Source organism: Camelus ferus, chromosome 10, assembly GCF_009834535.1.
Source record: "Camelus ferus isolate YT-003-E chromosome 10, BCGSAC_Cfer_1.0, whole genome shotgun sequence".
NCBI lineage: Eukaryota > Metazoa > Chordata > Mammalia > Artiodactyla > Camelidae > Camelus > Camelus ferus.
The window spans coordinates 32,452,584-32,470,458 of record NC_045705.1 but is presented as its reverse complement, the minus strand read 5'-3'; the positions used below and the strand labels follow the sequence as shown (position 1 = coordinate 32,470,458).

The window sequence follows — 17,875 nt, the reverse complement described above, 5'->3', positions numbered from 1 at the left end:
CCCTACAACCTAGACCATGCCCATCAGGAGGAAATTTTCCTTATCTCTTGACTCCCCAAATAATATTGTCCCACCTCCAGCAACTGCAGCTCTGGTTTCTATCCCTAAACTTATTTTTCCCATTTCTGAATTTCATATAAGTCGAATCACACAATACATACTTTCAATCTGGTTTCTTTCATTCAGTATAATGAGTTTGAAATTCATCTCTGTTGTGTTCTTATGGATACACGGTCCACCGTGTGCATATGCCACGATTCCTTATTCTCCTATTGATGGATATTTGAGTTTTGATTTATTATAAAAAGTCTAGTGTAAACACTCCTATATAAGTTTATTTGTGAACAGGTGGATTAATTTCTCTTTGTTAGATCAAAGTGAAATTATTTTATCATAAGGTAAGTGTATATTTAAGTTTATAGAAAACTTCAAGCTTTCCAAACTTACTATAGCATTTTACATCACCAACAAATATATATGTGATGTCCATTTTCTCCATATCTTTGCCAATATTTGATGTAGATTTTTTTTTTATTTTGAAATGGAACCTGGGGGAAATCATTTCATTGTGATTTTAATTTTCATTTACTTGATGACTAAAGATAATGAACACTTTCCTTTGTACCCATGGGTCATTCATCTAGCTTCTTTTAAAGTATCCAAACTTTTGCCCATTTTAATGTGATTATTTTTCAATCAGTTTTTTTTGGAAATTTTATATGTGTGCTGGATAAAACAGCTCTTCCGAATTTTCTTCTAGAAGTTTTATTGCTTCAGTTGTTTGGCCCAGGATCCTGCAGTGATACAAAGCAGAGTTGTGCTACCACTAGGAGGGGCAGAAAACTCTCTCCCACCTGAGCGCTCCACATATACAGTCAGATGTGGGAAAGGGGATGGCGTATGTAGGAGAAGCCATAAAGTAGTGAAGCCCCAGCCCATGGTGCACAGACTCTCTGATGACTGAGAAGGTAGCAGAACCAAGAACCACTCTCTGTCATCACTTTAAGGGTTGCTTTCATTTTCTTGTACATTTGTGTGTCAAGGAATTTTGGATTCTATCTTGGACATTGTAATATCATGCTACAAAGATGTCTGAATATTGTTATATACTTCTTAAGAGGGTTGATTTTATTTGTTCTTTTTCTTTTATATTTTATCAGAAAATTAACATGGTTTGACTCAAACTACAAGTCCTGTCTCCTGGGTGGTAATACAAATGTTACTTCATATCTTTAGCTCTGTCTGGCATACTGGGATCTGCTCCACACTTCCATGGCTCAGGGTCAGTTAACTTGGTACACAGAGTATGAATCTAACATTCCCTGGCTTTCCCCTTCCTGGAATTCATCCTTTATTTTCCTTTGACTGTGTTTGTCCCCATTCTGGCTTTCCGTTCTTTAGCTCAGAAAGGCAGTGTGTTATATACAAGTTTCCCATTTGGAGTGGATCAAGGCCTTTCTCAAAATAAAATTTGTAAAATGAGAAAATCACTGGTTCCATTCGTGTCTAATGCCTTTCAGACTCTGCCTGATTTTCTGTCTCCACTGATTGCAGGCTTGTTTTGTTTTGTATTTTCTAAGATATTAGTTTTTTAACTGTGAGGTGGCATGTCTTAGCAAAGCTTACTTGGTCATTACCAGGAACAAATAAGGAAAATGTATATTTCTTTGAGTTTCTAAATTATGTTTTTGCCTGATACAGAATTATTGTTTGATATTTTTCCAGTGTTTTAAAGAGGTTGCTCAATTTTCTTCTGCATCCCATTATTTTTGTCACAAAGTGTGTGTTCATTCTTATCTTTTTTTTCCCTGTATGTATTATTTTTAGGTCTTTCAAGTGTCTACACTTTTAATGCTTTCTATTTAATCTCTTGGTACTTAAGTGTGGATAATTTCTATTGTCTTATGTTCAAATTCACTAATTTATTTCTGTAATGTATAATCTGCCTTTAACAAATACACAATAAAATATTCATATCTGATATGGTATTCTGCCCTAGTCACTCAATTGGGTTTTCTATCATGATTCTTCTCTTTTTAATGTTCATGTTTGCCTTGGAATTCTTAGAAATGTTTATCACTGTTTTAAAGTTCTTATCTGCCAATTCTATCATCTCTGGTTTTCCTGGGTCCAGATATGATGATTTATTTTTCATAATGTTAATATTTATTAATGTTTCATAATGTCAATGGTTATGCATAAAATATTCCTTCTTCTTCAACATGCATATAAATATTTCTTTGGATGTTGGACATTGTGACCATTTTTCAGTTGAGTCCAGAATTTTAAATCTTTTTTCAAACAGTGTTGAGCTTTGTTTTGGCAGGAAATTTATCTACTTGCAAGTCTGCTTAATCCTTTTGTGAGCTAATGTGGAGTTTTGTTAGAGTGGAGTACAGTTCATCCTTTCCTCTGGGGTCAGTCCTCTCTTCTGCTGTCTCCACTGAAAGCCCTAGAGATTCAGTGAGATTCCTCACTAAGATATGACAGAACTTGAATGTGTCCCAACCCTGTGTAAACTGGTGGTTTTCATCATGCAGATCCCTGGTGGCTTCTTTTTCCCTGGTAGCTGTTATGATCTAGCGTTATGGAATCTCACCTTAATGAGTAGATGCAGTTTAGAAATCAACCAGCATCTCACGTTGATATGCGATCACTTCGTCAGCTTGGGTGTCTCCACTCCAGTACCCAGTTCCACGTGTTCCAGGCACCTTATCCCTTCCTGATCTGACTTTGTGTCTTTATCTTGACATGGTTGTTGTCTTCTCCATGTACCCACCATCACTCCATGTCAGGGACCAGAATCATGTCCCTTCTCTCACAGGTCCTGGTTTTGTGCTGAGAGACATCAAATATATGAAAACTTCTGTTACATGCCTCCCTCTAATTTTCCAGTTGTTTTCAGCAGCCTATTTATTAAAATTCAACATTCCAGGTACCAAGACTGACAAAAGCCCTCAGGAAATGCATACTACCAGTTTCCCTCCCGGTCTAATTTGAGCATCTTTCCCATTTTTCCCTATAGTGATGTTCCATGTTTTCTCCATGATTTATAAAAGCCTATTTCCTGTTTTAGTAACGGATTCCTAGATAATCTAAGTGTCTTTGGGAGTACATTTATTATTCAATCTTTCTAAAAATGAAGATTTGATCATTCTGGTAACCCCCTTGTCTCTGGTGTGTAACATGATGCCTAGAGGGTGGCATCCTTCGGTAAATATTAGTTTGATGAATGTAAGCCTTGAATTTACACATTTCTAGAATTCTTTCCAACGTACTCTACACAGTAAGCTGAAATTAGTGACAGGCGACCTAACCATCGGAACTTGTGTTTGTGTGTGTTGTGTGTGCATGTGGTCTTTAAAGGGTCTTTAAAAGTAACAGCATTTTCGGGTTCCTTATCTTGAACATCTGCATAAAGACAAAATTTGTAACAAACCTAGCAATGTCTAACCACTTATCACTTAGCTCATTTTCTGTTCTATGGAGGAAATTCTTCTCAATTATTATTCCTATTATATGTTACTGAATTCAAGAATCCCCTCCCCCTAGCTTGATGTTTTCTTAAATTCTTTATAGCATTTTAGTTAATTACAGACTTTAGGGAGATTTATGAGTCATGGGAAAATGTAAAGTCCCTTAAGAGCAGGGCCTCCCAAGGTTTCATGCATTGCTCTGTAACATTTAAGCTGTAAGGGCTCATTAGAGGCTGATGTAAAATGTATATGTGTATACAGTTCTCCCTTTTATCCAAATTTGTCCTCTTGGAGGAAAAAACAATATGTTAAGACTTTATTTGTTGGTTCAGTATTCTGCTTGTTGTGTATTAATAGTAAAGATTTACCTTCAATCCTTTTACCTGCAGGTGTCTTCAGTTACATACTATTAATATATTGTTTTTGTTATAAGTAAGAAAACATGGAAAAGGACATGAGGTTTCTAGAGCTGAAATTTTAAAATATTTTCTTTTGGTAAGTTAAACTTATTTTATAAAAACTGATCTTTTTCTTTTCTTTTTAGAATTTCCTTATTATCCGAAAGTTTGTTTTAAATCAGATAGAATCATGAATGTTTACAATATTTAATCCAATTCCATTCTATCCATGCCACCTCTGTCATTCAGTTCTATTCACAATACCACCTTAAGTTATGAAGGAGATGGGCATCCCTGAACAAGGAATATAGTTTAATTTCTAAATTCTATCTGGAAATCCCATCTCCTTAATTATGCTTTCAATGAACACTATTCACAATCCTTCTTTGAGAAAATTTTATTTAACTGGTACTCTAAAACATGAGTCAGAGAGCTAGGGGAGCTTTCTAACCAACACACGTATTCCCGCAGTGATGGAAGTGTTCTGTAATTAGTGCCATTCAATGCAGTGGCTACTAGCTGCAAATGGCTATAGAACGCTTGAACTCGGGATTAATTCAAAGAGCAGAAATTTCCTCTAGTTCTATTTAAATATTCACATAAAGTTACTAGCTAGTGTTTTGGATAGTTCAGGTATCATGGACTAATGTTATATTTGGTTTTGAAATACCTAGATTTAATATTATTGCTGAAAGAACTAATACATTTTGGCAAGTATTTTGGTAGTGGCTAAGAAGCATATAAGAAATTGTGTGATGTAGGTGTAATTATGCTCTGTCTGAGAGAATATAAATTACTTTACCAAAGTCAATAAATCAATAAATGACAGAAACATATTTTAAAAGCAGTTTGGGCTAATGCCAACCACTTCCCTTTTGTGGCAACTGAAGTATATTAATTAAAGTAAATCAATAGAATTGACATAGATAAACCAAATTTTATCATTGTGTTTATATCTTTATTCCTAAAAATACACTTAAGTATATTAATTAAAATAAATCAATAGAATTGATGTAGATAAACCAAATTTTATCATTGTGTTTATATCTTTATTCCTAAAAATATACTTAAGTATATTAATTAAAATAAATCAATAGAATTGATGTAGATAAACCAAATTTTATCATTGTGTTTATATCTTTATTCCTAAAAATATACTTAAGTATATTAATTAAAATAAATCAATAGAATTGATGTAGATAAACCAAATCTTATCATTGTGTTTATATCTTTATTCCTAAAAATATACTTAATCTTGACTAAATATAGAATATGGGAGAGCTCTATTCTATTTTGGATATATATATTTTCTTAAAAAAGCAGGATATATTAGAATAAAAAGCCTAAGTAACAAAAACTATTTAATGAATGGAAACTGGATTTAGAAAACCATAACAGTTTATATATATGTATGTATATATATATATAATTATATAAAGGATAAGAAAAAGTATTCCAGACCAATAGGTAATTGTGGTTATCTACATGTTAAATTTTATCTTATCTATGTATGTGTGTATGTGGGTATATACATATATATATTTATATATGCATAACTATAATTGATATATTAAATAATTAAATATAGAAAATATTAGGCATATCATTTTTATAGAAATTTATATAACAACACATAAATAAGTATATAAGCATAATATGCATAAGAAAAAAAATCAGCATATAATCTACAATGTCTTCTAACTGCTCCACGCAGGCAAGATGTAGTTCTCTGTGCTCTGGGTCTCGCAGTTGAGTGAGTCCACTGATGATCTCCTTCCATGGTGCTGATAAGGAGGCATCAGAAGGGGCCAGAAATTTAGGCACTTTTAAGAGGATCATGACATCATCTTTGGTGGTCAGAATCCCATCTCATAATCTTTGTCTATCTCTGCTTATATCATAGTGCTTTTGTGGATTAGTTACATAGGTAATAGCAGAGCTCATTTGAGATCTTCTTGTAATTCACTTCTTTTATATCTAAAAATGAGGAGTTTTAAAGAAGGCTTAAATTAAATTTTGTAAATTTTCACTTGTCATCAATGTCCTTCATGCCAGGTGTCATTTTCTTATAGAGGCAGGCACTTTGGAGACAAAATTAAATTTGTGAGAGCCAAAATGCATTTTCATCATTTTCTTACAGAATAGAACTACACGTAACACACACACACACACACACACAAATCAAAGCAATCTAATCAAGCTCCAAGGACAGAATCCTATAATGTTTCTGTTATCTTTTAATAATAAATATCAGATTCTCCTGTGTCCATTCTAACTCACATATATTTTTCACCTCAGACTTCAAGATAAAGAATTAACCAATGGCTGAAGAGAATTTTGCGGTTGTCACTGAATTTATTCTCTTGGGACTGACAGACTGGGCTGAGCTGAAAGTTGTGCTTTTTGTGTTGTTCCTGGTGGTTTATGCTGTTACTTTGGTGGGGAACCTGGGCATGATCTTCTTAATCCAAATCAGTCCCAGGCTCCACACTCCCATGTACTTTTTCCTCAGCTGCCTTTCATTTGTGGCTGCCTGCTACTCATCTGTTATTGCACCAAAAATGCTCACCTGCTTCTTGGTTGTGAGGGAAACCATCTCGTTCTCTGCCTGCCTAATGCAGCATTTGTTTTTGGGGTGTTCATCACCACAGAAGGCTTCCGGCTGTCGGTGATGGCATACGACTGTTACGTGGCCATTGTCAACCCTTTGCTTTACAAGATAGCCATGTCTAAGAGGACATGTGTAGGGCTGGTCACTGGATCATTCATTGGTGGAATGATTAACTCACTGACACACACCATAAGCTTAGGGAGACTGTCCTTCTGTGGCTCCAATGTTGTTGGTCACTTCTTCTGTGATGTTCCCCCACTGCTAAAGCTGTCTTGTTCTGATACCTCCATGAGTGAGCTGCTGCTGTTAACCTTCACTGGGATCATCGCCATGGCCACCTTCTTGACTGTGATCATTTCCTACATGTTCATTGCTGTTGCTCTTCTGAGGATCCACTGAGCAGCAGGCAGACAGAAAGCTATCTCCACCTGTGCCTCTCATCTGACTGCTGTGACCATATTCTATGGTACCATAAGCTTTAATTACATTCAGCCAAATTCCCAGTATTCTGTAGAACAGGAGAAGGTGGTGTCTGTGTTCTACACACTAGTGATTCCCACGTTAAACCCCCTGATTTACAGTCTGAGAAACAAAGAGGTGAAGGATGCTGTGAGAAGAGCCATAGAAATGAAACATTCCCCCTGTTAATTCCAAGTCATTTACTCCTACAGCACTCAACAGTCAGTTCTTCACTTGCTAACATTAGCATGAATCCAATAAATTCTAGAATTTCTAGGATAGTACAAATCATTTTATCCTACATAGTGCTTTTCACATGAGAAAATGAGACTAAGAATTAGAAGTGACTTAATCACAACTGCATTAAACTTCAGGTTATTAATATTTGCACTAATCCCTCTTAATACAATAAATTTAATAAAATTATTTTATTCCTCCATAAAATTGCATTCATACTTTCTGGTATTTGGAAAACTGAGTCTTTATGAATGTGTATGTACTTTTTGAGATACAAGGAGTTAAAACTTTTTCTAAGATACTTAAAATTATTTACTAAGAAAATTAATTGTTTACATGACATTTTCTCTTATTTTTTAAAACATGCATTAAATGTTAAATATTGGTAAATCCCCATGTTAGCTCAAAATGAGAGGACAATTCCAAGTGAGGTTTTTCAACTGGCAGTGATTTGCTTACTTTTCTTCCCTTTCTTAGACTTCAGTGACCTCAGTAACAAAAATATGAGTTGTGAGAAACTGACCCTATTATAATTTTCAGTTTGCAATAATATACTCCCCTGAAAAAAATCCGACTAAACTATATACATATATAGAATTGCTACATTTGGGAGTAAGTAAAATTCATCACCTTTTCCCTCCATCTCTGCCTTCAAGAATCTACTTCAGATTTCTTCAAGATTAAAACAAAAAATCTCATAATTAAATCACATGATGGGTGTCACTGCTGACCTAGAGCTTCTGTTCTGTTCTGGAATTACTTAATTAAATAACTTCATCACTTCCCATCATTTTGAAATCATTATCTCTCACCAAAGGTACTGTGAAGAATATTGTAATAAATTTTGAAAATAATTACTTATATACAATTTTCTGTATTTTAGAGTCTTTATTAACTTCTGAGATCACAAGATACAACCTGGGGTATTTAAAACTAATGAGAAAGTGTTTAAAGTAGTTAAACAATTTTACATTTGCTGTTTCATACTTGACATGAAGACATAGTCAGTAGGCTAGTAACAATGACAGGATTTAAAACAGGAAAAGCAATTTTATTACCACTATAAACAACAACAACAGAACTACAGTAAATGTAGTTATCTTTCTATATATAGTTTGCAACACATGGGGCATGAAAGTAGGTTGTTTTGAAAAAAAAGTGATATTCATTCAGGCAGGATGTGAGTCAAATTCTATAAGAGTGTAGTTCCAAATAGAGTAACCATCTTTATCATTATAATGCTATTATAATTATTATAATAGTTCATAACATAACAATAGCAATTGTAAAATATGCCTAATTATTTGAACTTTTAGTTTTTATATCCTGATTATCAGAAAACTTTTCTTAAAATCTCTTTGATGCCAATTTGCTATCCACCTTCATTTAGTATATTTTAGGATAAATTTCTTCATTCTTTATCTTACAAATTTTTCATGTCATTAAATTTTCATTTTTTATTTATTCATATGTATTTTATAATATGTATATGCTTACTCAAATCTCTGAAATTGTTATTGACCTAAATCTGTATTTTCTTCTTCAGACTCATGAAGACTTGCTTCCAGCCCTATTTGACAATATCTATATAAGTATATTTTTTTCCCTAAATTCTGGAAACCCAAGGGTCTTTCTAGTAACTAGCTTAATTTGGTAGAATCTTCTTTTAGGAATATGTGAATTTGCCTCTGCTGAATGCCAGGTAATCGCCTGCACTGACTGGGCTCTCCAGCCCAACTCTGTTAGTCCTGTCGTCCATTCTAATACTGATTTTGATTTTATTGCCTGATTTTGATTTTATCCCTGTTTCAGCTCATTGGCTTTTGAGGCTCTTTCTTCTACACTCAGGGCTGCCATATTTAGAAATCTACAATTCAACCAAGATAGAGTTGTGATATAACAAAAACATCATTTGGGATATATTGAAAAAAAAACTAAAGAGATCTGACCACTAAATTCAATGTACTGGAGGGAAAAGCTCTTATTAAAAAAATTATGTCAACTGACAAAACTGGAATATAGTTAAGTTAGGCAAAAGTAATATCAACTTTAAATTTATTGAAGTTGACAGTTGTACTGTAATTATGCAAGAGAATATCTCTGCCTTTAGTAAATATACACCAAAGTGTTTAGGGATAAAGGACCATATTGTAAGTTACCCTCAAATGCTTTAGGGGACAAATGCTTTAGGGGACACGCAAGAAAGAGAAGACAAACAAAATGTTAATCACAGGTGAATAAGTGTATTTTTTTCACTTTTCTTATTCATGAAATTTTTCTGTATATTCGAAATTACTTTCACATAAAAAGTTTAAAAAATGCCAAAAAAAAAAAAACACCCCAAAACCCTTCCTTTGGGGGTTCTTGTCCAACATATTGTTAGAAGGTTAAGTTCTTCTCATGTTACCAGCATTCTCCTCTGATAATTTTAGGATGTATATTAAAAATATACGTATTAAATTCTTAATCTGCTTTGTAAAATTATTTCAGAATTTTTTTTGCTTGTTTTCTGATAGAGGAAATAGAGTTAAGGAAATTATTTATTTATTTTTTTAGATGTGTAGTGATTTTTCCCATCGAACTTATATTTCCGTGAAGAATTTTTTCCATTGATCATTGTCATTACCTAGGAGAATGGAGCCCTAGTCCATAACTGAACTTGGTGTGTTATGAAAGAAAGGTATTCCTTGTGACAAGAGAACTCGGGCTGTCATTTAACTGCTCTTACATAATTCTACCCAACCTATTGCATTATATCCCCACCACACACACAGAAAAAAAATAAAAAAACACTTATTTTAACTTCCCTCCCTACATTTTTAGAAAGCTTTTAGCCCTTAGGTTAGTGAGGAAGCAGAAAAGACCATCAGAAAGACTGAGTCTGCAGGGCTTCTCCCCTGAGCCTAAATACATTCTTCTTTTTTGTCTATGACCTGTAGTTTGCTGCTGATCCCAAGAGCAGAACTGGGTTGGCCTTGCTTGGTGTTGAAATCAGTGGTGATAATGACACTGCCAGAACGATTTTCAGGGGAGAAAAATAAATCATTTAACATCTCTTTTTGGAAAGAGTTTGTTTGTTTGTTTTTTTGCATTCTAATCCATATCACAACAGTGGGCTGTTGGGGGATATTTGGCGGGGCCAGTGATATGGGTTGGTAAGAAGAATTTACCAAAGGCAAGGGAAAGTTTGAGAACAAAGGAAGGTTCAATAGTTATGCTGCTATAGGCAACAGCAGGCCACACAGGCAAGAGGTGCCCAGCGTGCCCCCTGAATGTGAATGTGCAGGGTCTTTTGATGAGGAAGGGGCTGTGTACACAAAGGCATAGGGGAACACATTTCTGATTGGCTATAAGTGAGGTAAGGGGCTCTGGTGTACAGGAGGACAGTGGATTTATGACTCAAATAAGATGTAGATATCAGCTGACACATGAAAGGTACTGGAATTTATGATTCTGATAAGGAGGAGACATGGGCTGAGAAGAGTCAGCCTGAGCTACGGTGAGACTAGTCATTTCCCGAGGCTGGTAACTGTGCTCACACAAACACCAGTCAGGAGTTTACCTCCAAAAGAGGAGCAGGCAGATGCCTAAGGGCTGCAAGTTGCGGGGGCGGGGTCCGCAGGCACCAGTCAGCACTGCGTGGGCCACTGTGCATTTCTCGCATTATGATTCACCTTGTTTTCATCTAGATAGCTTTCCTCACAGGTATTTATTTATTCATTCACACATTTATTCATTCATTTATTGTCCCTAATCCTTTGCCAAGAACATTGCCAATCAGTCAGCCTATAAACCTTGTCTCTTTGAAGGAGGTCTTATCCATTTTCTTTTTTTTTTTTCCCTTTTAGTCTTTATTCTTAAAAACATTTTAAGTATATTTCTGGCTTTCCATAGTCTTCTTTTTGAAATGTTCTTTCTCATTGTGTTTTGTGAATGAATGGTGAGTTCACATCTAACAGGACCGTCTCTGTGATATCCTGGAAGATTGCTTCTGTAGGGCAGCGCTACCGACTCAGATTACCATTATGTATAGTAATTTCTAGCTTGAAGGAGCCTCCCTTGCACAGACAGCAAAATCCAAACGTGAACCTGGGTGAGAAACACTGTGGTACCGATTCTTAGATAAGGCTCTTTTCCCAACCAGGTATCAGATCATGTTAGACAAGTTTACCTGTAATTTTTGCTGATAAGCAGATATTGTTAGCATTTATAATGAAAATGTCCATTTTTCAAAGTAATGGATTTATATTTGGGTGCTATTAGAATTCTGTTTTGTTCATGGGACTAAAGACTTGGTATTTTTTTTTCAACAAACTGAGTCTCACTTATAAAATTAAAAATTTTGCCAAATGCCTACAGGAGGGTCATGATGTCTGTGTCCACATTGGTGTCTGATTTTCTTCTTTTTCTTCCTTTTAAGCCTGATAACAACTTCATTTATTTATTTATTTGTTATCTGCAATAGTTATAGAATATTTTACTTTTATATTTAGTATTTCAATATATTCTATTGAAAGTATTTTTTTGAGGAGGGTGGAGTTATATAGAGTCTTCCACTTGTAAGAAGGGGAAGTCCAGTCATGTGTGCTTGTCAGTGATAACCCCTGTCTGTCTAGTGTCTAACAGGACGTCCAGCTTGACTTCATTCCTCAAGAAACATTTGTTAAATAACTGAGAATATTGACACTAAATGTAATATCTGATAGGAGTGAAACATGGTCATTCGACCTGTGATACAGAATGCAGAATTTGACTCTGAACAGAAGTGTGTAGATATGGGTGATGGCATGTTGCTTCCTAGGACGTTTTTAGAAAAAATGGCATGGCAAGCCCAATTCCACTTAGCACCCTTCTGCCTCACAAAGGGCAGGACCAGTTCATACTACATCTTAATGAGAGGCTCTCCAATTTATGCAGATTGTTTACAATCACTATTTCTACTATCTTCTCATCCTTGGCTTTATGGTGCTTTCCATACTTTGTAACATGTTTTTGTTACAAAATCTTAGAACAATGTGTTTTGTAACACATCTTAGAAAAAAACAGTTCCACTGGGACACCTTGAGAAGGTCCCATGAGAAACCAGGATGCAGACCACAGTGTGTTTGGTGGGTGTTGCTTTGGTGTAATCAGTGTCTGAGCTGCAGGGATTCTGGCCTCATTAAAACAAAAACCTATATATTTATATGTGTGTGCTTGTCCTTTCTTTCCAACTTGCCCTCTTTGAGGAGAGAATTAAAGATGTAAAATTTTTACAAAATCCATTATGTTTATTTTGTACTAAGTTGCACTTGATTTTTTTTCAACCTGGAATGATTTTCAGTTTTCTACCCTTAAAATATTGATCACTCTGAATCTCAGAGAAATATTAACTGATTTCATTTCCAAGAAGAGAGTAAGAAACCATGGAGGTGTATGTGAGCATTCTAAATAAACTGATATCCTAAAAGGGCGTCCATCTTTGATAAGCTAATTGCATTTCATGTGCTCCTATTTTATTTACTTTTCTCAGATATAGCACTCATTCTGCATATAATTGAAAATTTCAAACATGGTGGAGTCCTAGCAGTGTGTTCAATCTTAAAATTAGTGTAAGTTAAGTTCATAGCATATATAATTCAATTTATAAATTTGCCACCAAATTCTGCTGCTAAAGTTAAATAGTTTTATATTTTGATGGTTAACTTGATTTCTAATTTTTTAAGCATTCTAGTTCCTAGATTATAGTTTACAATAAAGTTCATAACTATATGTGGCTGTTTATAAACAAAAATATTCAATTAATAACCAAAGAATAACAGAAGAAAGAACAGGTATAAGACAAATTTGTGAAAATGCAGTTTTGAAATATTCAGACTTATTATTTTTTGACAATGCTCTCCCATTTGTCAGAGTTGTTGGTAATCTTAAAGATCATGTAAAATATTCTTTAAAAAGTAGATGCTTATTTTAATTATCTCACATTTAACAAGGCTAGTTTCTAAATTATAAACTGAGATCACCCTGCAATTATTAAAACAAATAAACACAAATAGTGCTTAAGCACTGTAGAAATGCTCTGAAATAGAAACTGTTCAATTACAATATTTTCAAAGTTTAATGCCCATCAGTATGAACCAAAAAGCATCACACACTAAATGGGTATCACTGTTCTATCCAGCTAGCCATGCCTCATATATGTAAGGCATGTAACTATCTACCTCATTGTTCAGTGCTTAATTTATACTCAAGGCAACACTAAATACTTTGTTGGAACAGTCCCCTTCAATCCTCTCAACAGCCTTGGAAAAGAAAATATAATTATACCCTGGATGCAGGAAGTTAAATTGTCTAATGAAATAAAACCTGTTATTATCAACAATAGGATTTGATCCAGGAGTGATGGATTCCCACCTTCTCACTGTTGTGGCAATTGAAACGTTTTAATTAAGATGAGTAAGTGATATCAATTAGACATAAACCATAATAATCACCATCTGTTTCTCATTATTTCTAAAACAACACTCCAATTAATAGAGAAGATGGGAGAGACAGTTAATTCTGAAACAGAAGAACAGCTTTGAATATAGGGCATCCAAACTTTGCATGTAAATTATACTTTTAAAAAGCCTTAAAACTGTGTAAACTGTCTATTATAAGGTGAAGAATTTGTGTCTCCTGGGCTGGAGTCCTGCTAAATCCCCCCAAAATATCCCTTTATTTCCATCAGATCTTTATTTCTGAAATTTTAGTTAACTGACATCAGTAATTGTCTGTATTTGAGATATATATATCCTAATATATTGTAATTTCTGCATCTTTTGTTCCCACGCCAGATTTTTTTTAAATAGAAACACAGAAATGGCTGAAGAGAATTTTACAGTTGTCACTGAATTTATTCTTTTGCGACTGACAGACCGGGCTGAGCTGAAAGTTGTGCTTTTTGTGTTGTTCCTGGTGGTTTATGCTGTTACTTTGGTGGGGAACCTGGGCATGATCTTCTTAATCCAAATCAGTCCCAGGCTCCACACTCCCGTGTACTTTTTCCTCAGCTGCCTTTCATTTGTGGATGCCTGCTATTCATCTGCCATAGCACCCAAGATGCTGACAAACCTCCTGGTTGTGAAGGGAACCATCTCTTTCTCCGTTTGCATGGTGCAGCATTTATATTTTGGGATCTTTGTTACCACAGAAGGCTTCGTGATGTCAGTGATAGCCTCCTCGTAAGCTGCATGCAGCATACAATTATGTCAACTGGACTCCCATGCATCATTTTTGGAAGAGTATTTTTATTTATCTGTTTTTCCATATAGTCCCCACAAATTCCTTGAGCTAATTCTGGAAGTGAGCTCTGTCAAGTAGAGGATCATCAGGTGTCCCATGGACTAGAAACAATTACACAAACTAACCATTAAGGAATTTCTTCCACTTTTTAACTTTGACTTTTGTTATTTGCTACATATTCCTTAGATATTTTTGGAAATGTTTACTAAGTCCATTTCTATAATGTTTTACATACAAATGGAGACACATTAAAATGCTGACCATTCATAGAACCCAAATTATCCAATGTCAAGTTGAGATTTTGTAAACAAAAACATATTACCCATAACTGCAGCCCCTTATATGTTTTATGACATTTCTTTTCCTCTGTCCTATATCTCTTAATTCCTTTTTACCTTCCTACAGTTTTTTTTCTGGACAATAAGCTACTGTATATGTAACTTATCCAAAGCTAAAGGTACTACTTTCTCTGACAATGTGACCCCCAATTGTTTTTATGTCATGGGGCTTTTAGGTCAACCTCACATAATATGTTCCTTGAGATCACTTTTTTCATAAGTTTTATTTTCATTCAGGTTAGCAAGGGAAGTTACGGAGCCTCTGCTGTACCAAACGGTTGCAGCACACTCAGCAAATCACATGTCAGTTAATATCACCACTTTATTTTAACAGATTTTCCAAGCCAAAGTACCCTCTTTTCTAAGATCATACATTTCTAGACCAGGAGAGTCAGTTGAGACAGTTTTCATTAGACTTCAGTTTCTGTCTAGTTTGTGGACACCATTATAACCCAGCAACGAAGGTCAGGTCCTCACCAACTTGGGTTTCCAGTTACCAGTTTGAAGGCCTAAGTCCGACCTGTAAGTCAGACAGCTTTGCAAATGACACATCAGCCAGTCCTTCCCTCCTGAGGGCTTGCTGTGCACATTTTAATTCATCAGTTTTGTGGTAGTTGCAGGACAATTGCACATTTCCTCATCAGCTTTACAAGCAGACTGTGCAACACAGCCATGTTTCCTGGTGGAGAGATCTCTCTCTGGTCTCTGTCTCTGTCTGGGCAGACATGCTCTTCTTACGATGGTGAACCTCCAGGAAAACCCTTCGGATGGAGCTGGCATAAGAAGCCTGGCCTCCAAGGGCCTCGAGCCTCTCTTAGACTGTTGTGGCCAGTCAGCTTAGCCACTGTAAGTGTTGTTGCCACAGAGTATTTGCAGAAAGGAGCGACTCAATTTTAATCACGCACTCCAAAGCATTACGTCACGCCAGAGATTATTAGTGGTGTATATTCAATGGGGTATGATTCAAGGCTTCCTATAGTGGATAATATTTATTTTTTTGTTTTATGTGAATACAAACTGATACAAGTCAAGGCTTCCCATAACTGGATATGCATTACAATGCAAAACACACAAGTTTGTCAGGACTTCATACAAAATATTTTAATCCTTATCATCAAGAAGCTAATGAAGGTAAGATTGCCTGTAAATACAACGTAAACTTCTGTTCAAATATGAAATAGTAGGAAATGGAGAAGCACCGCATGCCCTTGTGAAGGGCATGCCCCTCATAGTTCCCAGGTATGAGACTCATATGTACTAGAAATTAGAATAGAACCCCTCCTGTTCCATGACTTTGAGAGCTGTCTTCTTGATAGCATCCCTGTTCAGCTCTCCAGCGGTTACTTTCTCCAGGGGATCCTGAGATACTTGTGGTACCGATTTGTTATTTCCCACACTCTCCTTCTTTCCTAGTGGCACCTTTCTCCAATGAAGAAACCATACGCAGATGCAGTTTGACACTTGGGAATATGATGATTATTGTGGGTCATTAAATATCTAATGAATTGCTTATTCTAAAGATAATATCTAATTTTCAGACTCAAGCTTCTCAATTAGTATTGTTTTTCTCTCTCATTTTTAGTCACTCTTTCAATGACATATTGTGTAGGTTTATCAGTGAAGCTTCTTTCCATGAAGTTGGTAGATATTCCTGAGTTGTATGTTCCTTTCATCTGTCCAGTCACTGTGCTGGGCAGCCATTGGGTATTTCCATGAGTCAGAGCAACACTTAATATGTGTACCTTTTTGGGAAGGTGTTTTTCACATCTTGGTCTATAGATGAATGCTACACCCTAAAATACCATAGTACCCAAACTTTGCACCTGCATGTGACACTCAGGCTTTCCCCACTGCATCATTTAGGCGTACTGTCACCATGCATGTAATGGATCATTTAACAAATCCTATCTCAACAGAGCTTAATTAAAAAAAAAAAAACAGTGATCATATGTTATGCTTTATGGCTTTCATTGTTTAAGTAGCTCAACAGTATTAGAGTCAATATATTCTCTTGTCCTTAAATTAATTTCTCAAGTGGCTGAATCTCATATAAAAAGCTTCTTCAAAGTCTGAGAAGCAGAAGGTGATGGAGTATATTTCCCTCACAGACTTCTCTTTTTTGGGAAAGACCATTTATCTCTTGTATTGTGCCTTACAGAATTCCTCCTACAAATCATTAGGGATATTTCTTAAAATGGAAACTCCCTTGTTTCCTTTTCAACATGCATATTCCTGACAACTTAATATTAATTTTTGACCTCCTTCAATTTATTATAGATCTACTTAGATTTTGTCTTGTCTTCACTTTGCTATGGATTTCTATTTTAACAAGGATACAGAAACAACTGGAATATAACTTTTAAACATGGATAATTACTTTTTTTTTGTCAAAAAGACAAGAATATTACAATCTCCTAAACCAAACTGCCAGTTATGAAAAAAAGAACAATGACTTGGGAGAACAAAATGTACAAATCTGGGAGCTTATGAGGGACCACAAAATTTATCTTAATTGGAATATCTTCTGATATCAACAAAATGGACTGGTTGAGACAAAAATCAAGCACAGGATAGAACCTACAGATGTTTGGTGAATCTACTAGTCTCATATACAGAAGTAAAGGAATTGATGAGTAAAGAAGTGGAATCCCAATGTTTAAAATAAGGATATTTGATTAAAGTAATATAAGAGTACTTCAAGTCATCAAATACACAGATAAAACAATGAGAAAGAGTATGAAGGCTAAAACAGAAGGAAAAGAAAGGACTTGGACACACAGACAACACACTCTACAATTTTATTCTAATAGATGAGAAAAATATCAGAATCATTGACAGCTTTTTTCTGGTCTATATCCACCTAACACATCCTACTGTATTATAACATTTACTATACTTCTGTATGTAATTGATAGTTCCCACTCAAGGTAGTCAAATATTTTTACTATTTTGTTCATTAATTTATTTACAATAATTAGAAATACCTGGCATATGTAAGACAATCTATAAATATATGTTGAACTCATTTATGCTCACTATTTCTTTTGGAGGCAAATAGAGCAAAACTTAAAGTCCATAACTAGTTTATAGGAC

At 35.0% G+C, this 17,875-nt stretch overlaps 1 protein-coding gene across 1 annotated transcript; it reads left to right on the top strand.

Annotated features, from left to right (window-relative positions):
* The first annotated feature begins 6,195 nt into the window (after window positions 1–6,195).
* On the top strand, window positions 6,196–7,144 carry LOC102521722 (olfactory receptor 1052-like). The gene is given in 2 exon segments (XM_014567526.2): window positions 6,196–6,493; window positions 6,496–7,144. Coding segments are annotated over 2 exon segments (936 nt in total). The 3' UTR covers window positions 7,134–7,144.
* Window positions 7,145–17,875: the final 10,731 nt, after the last annotated feature.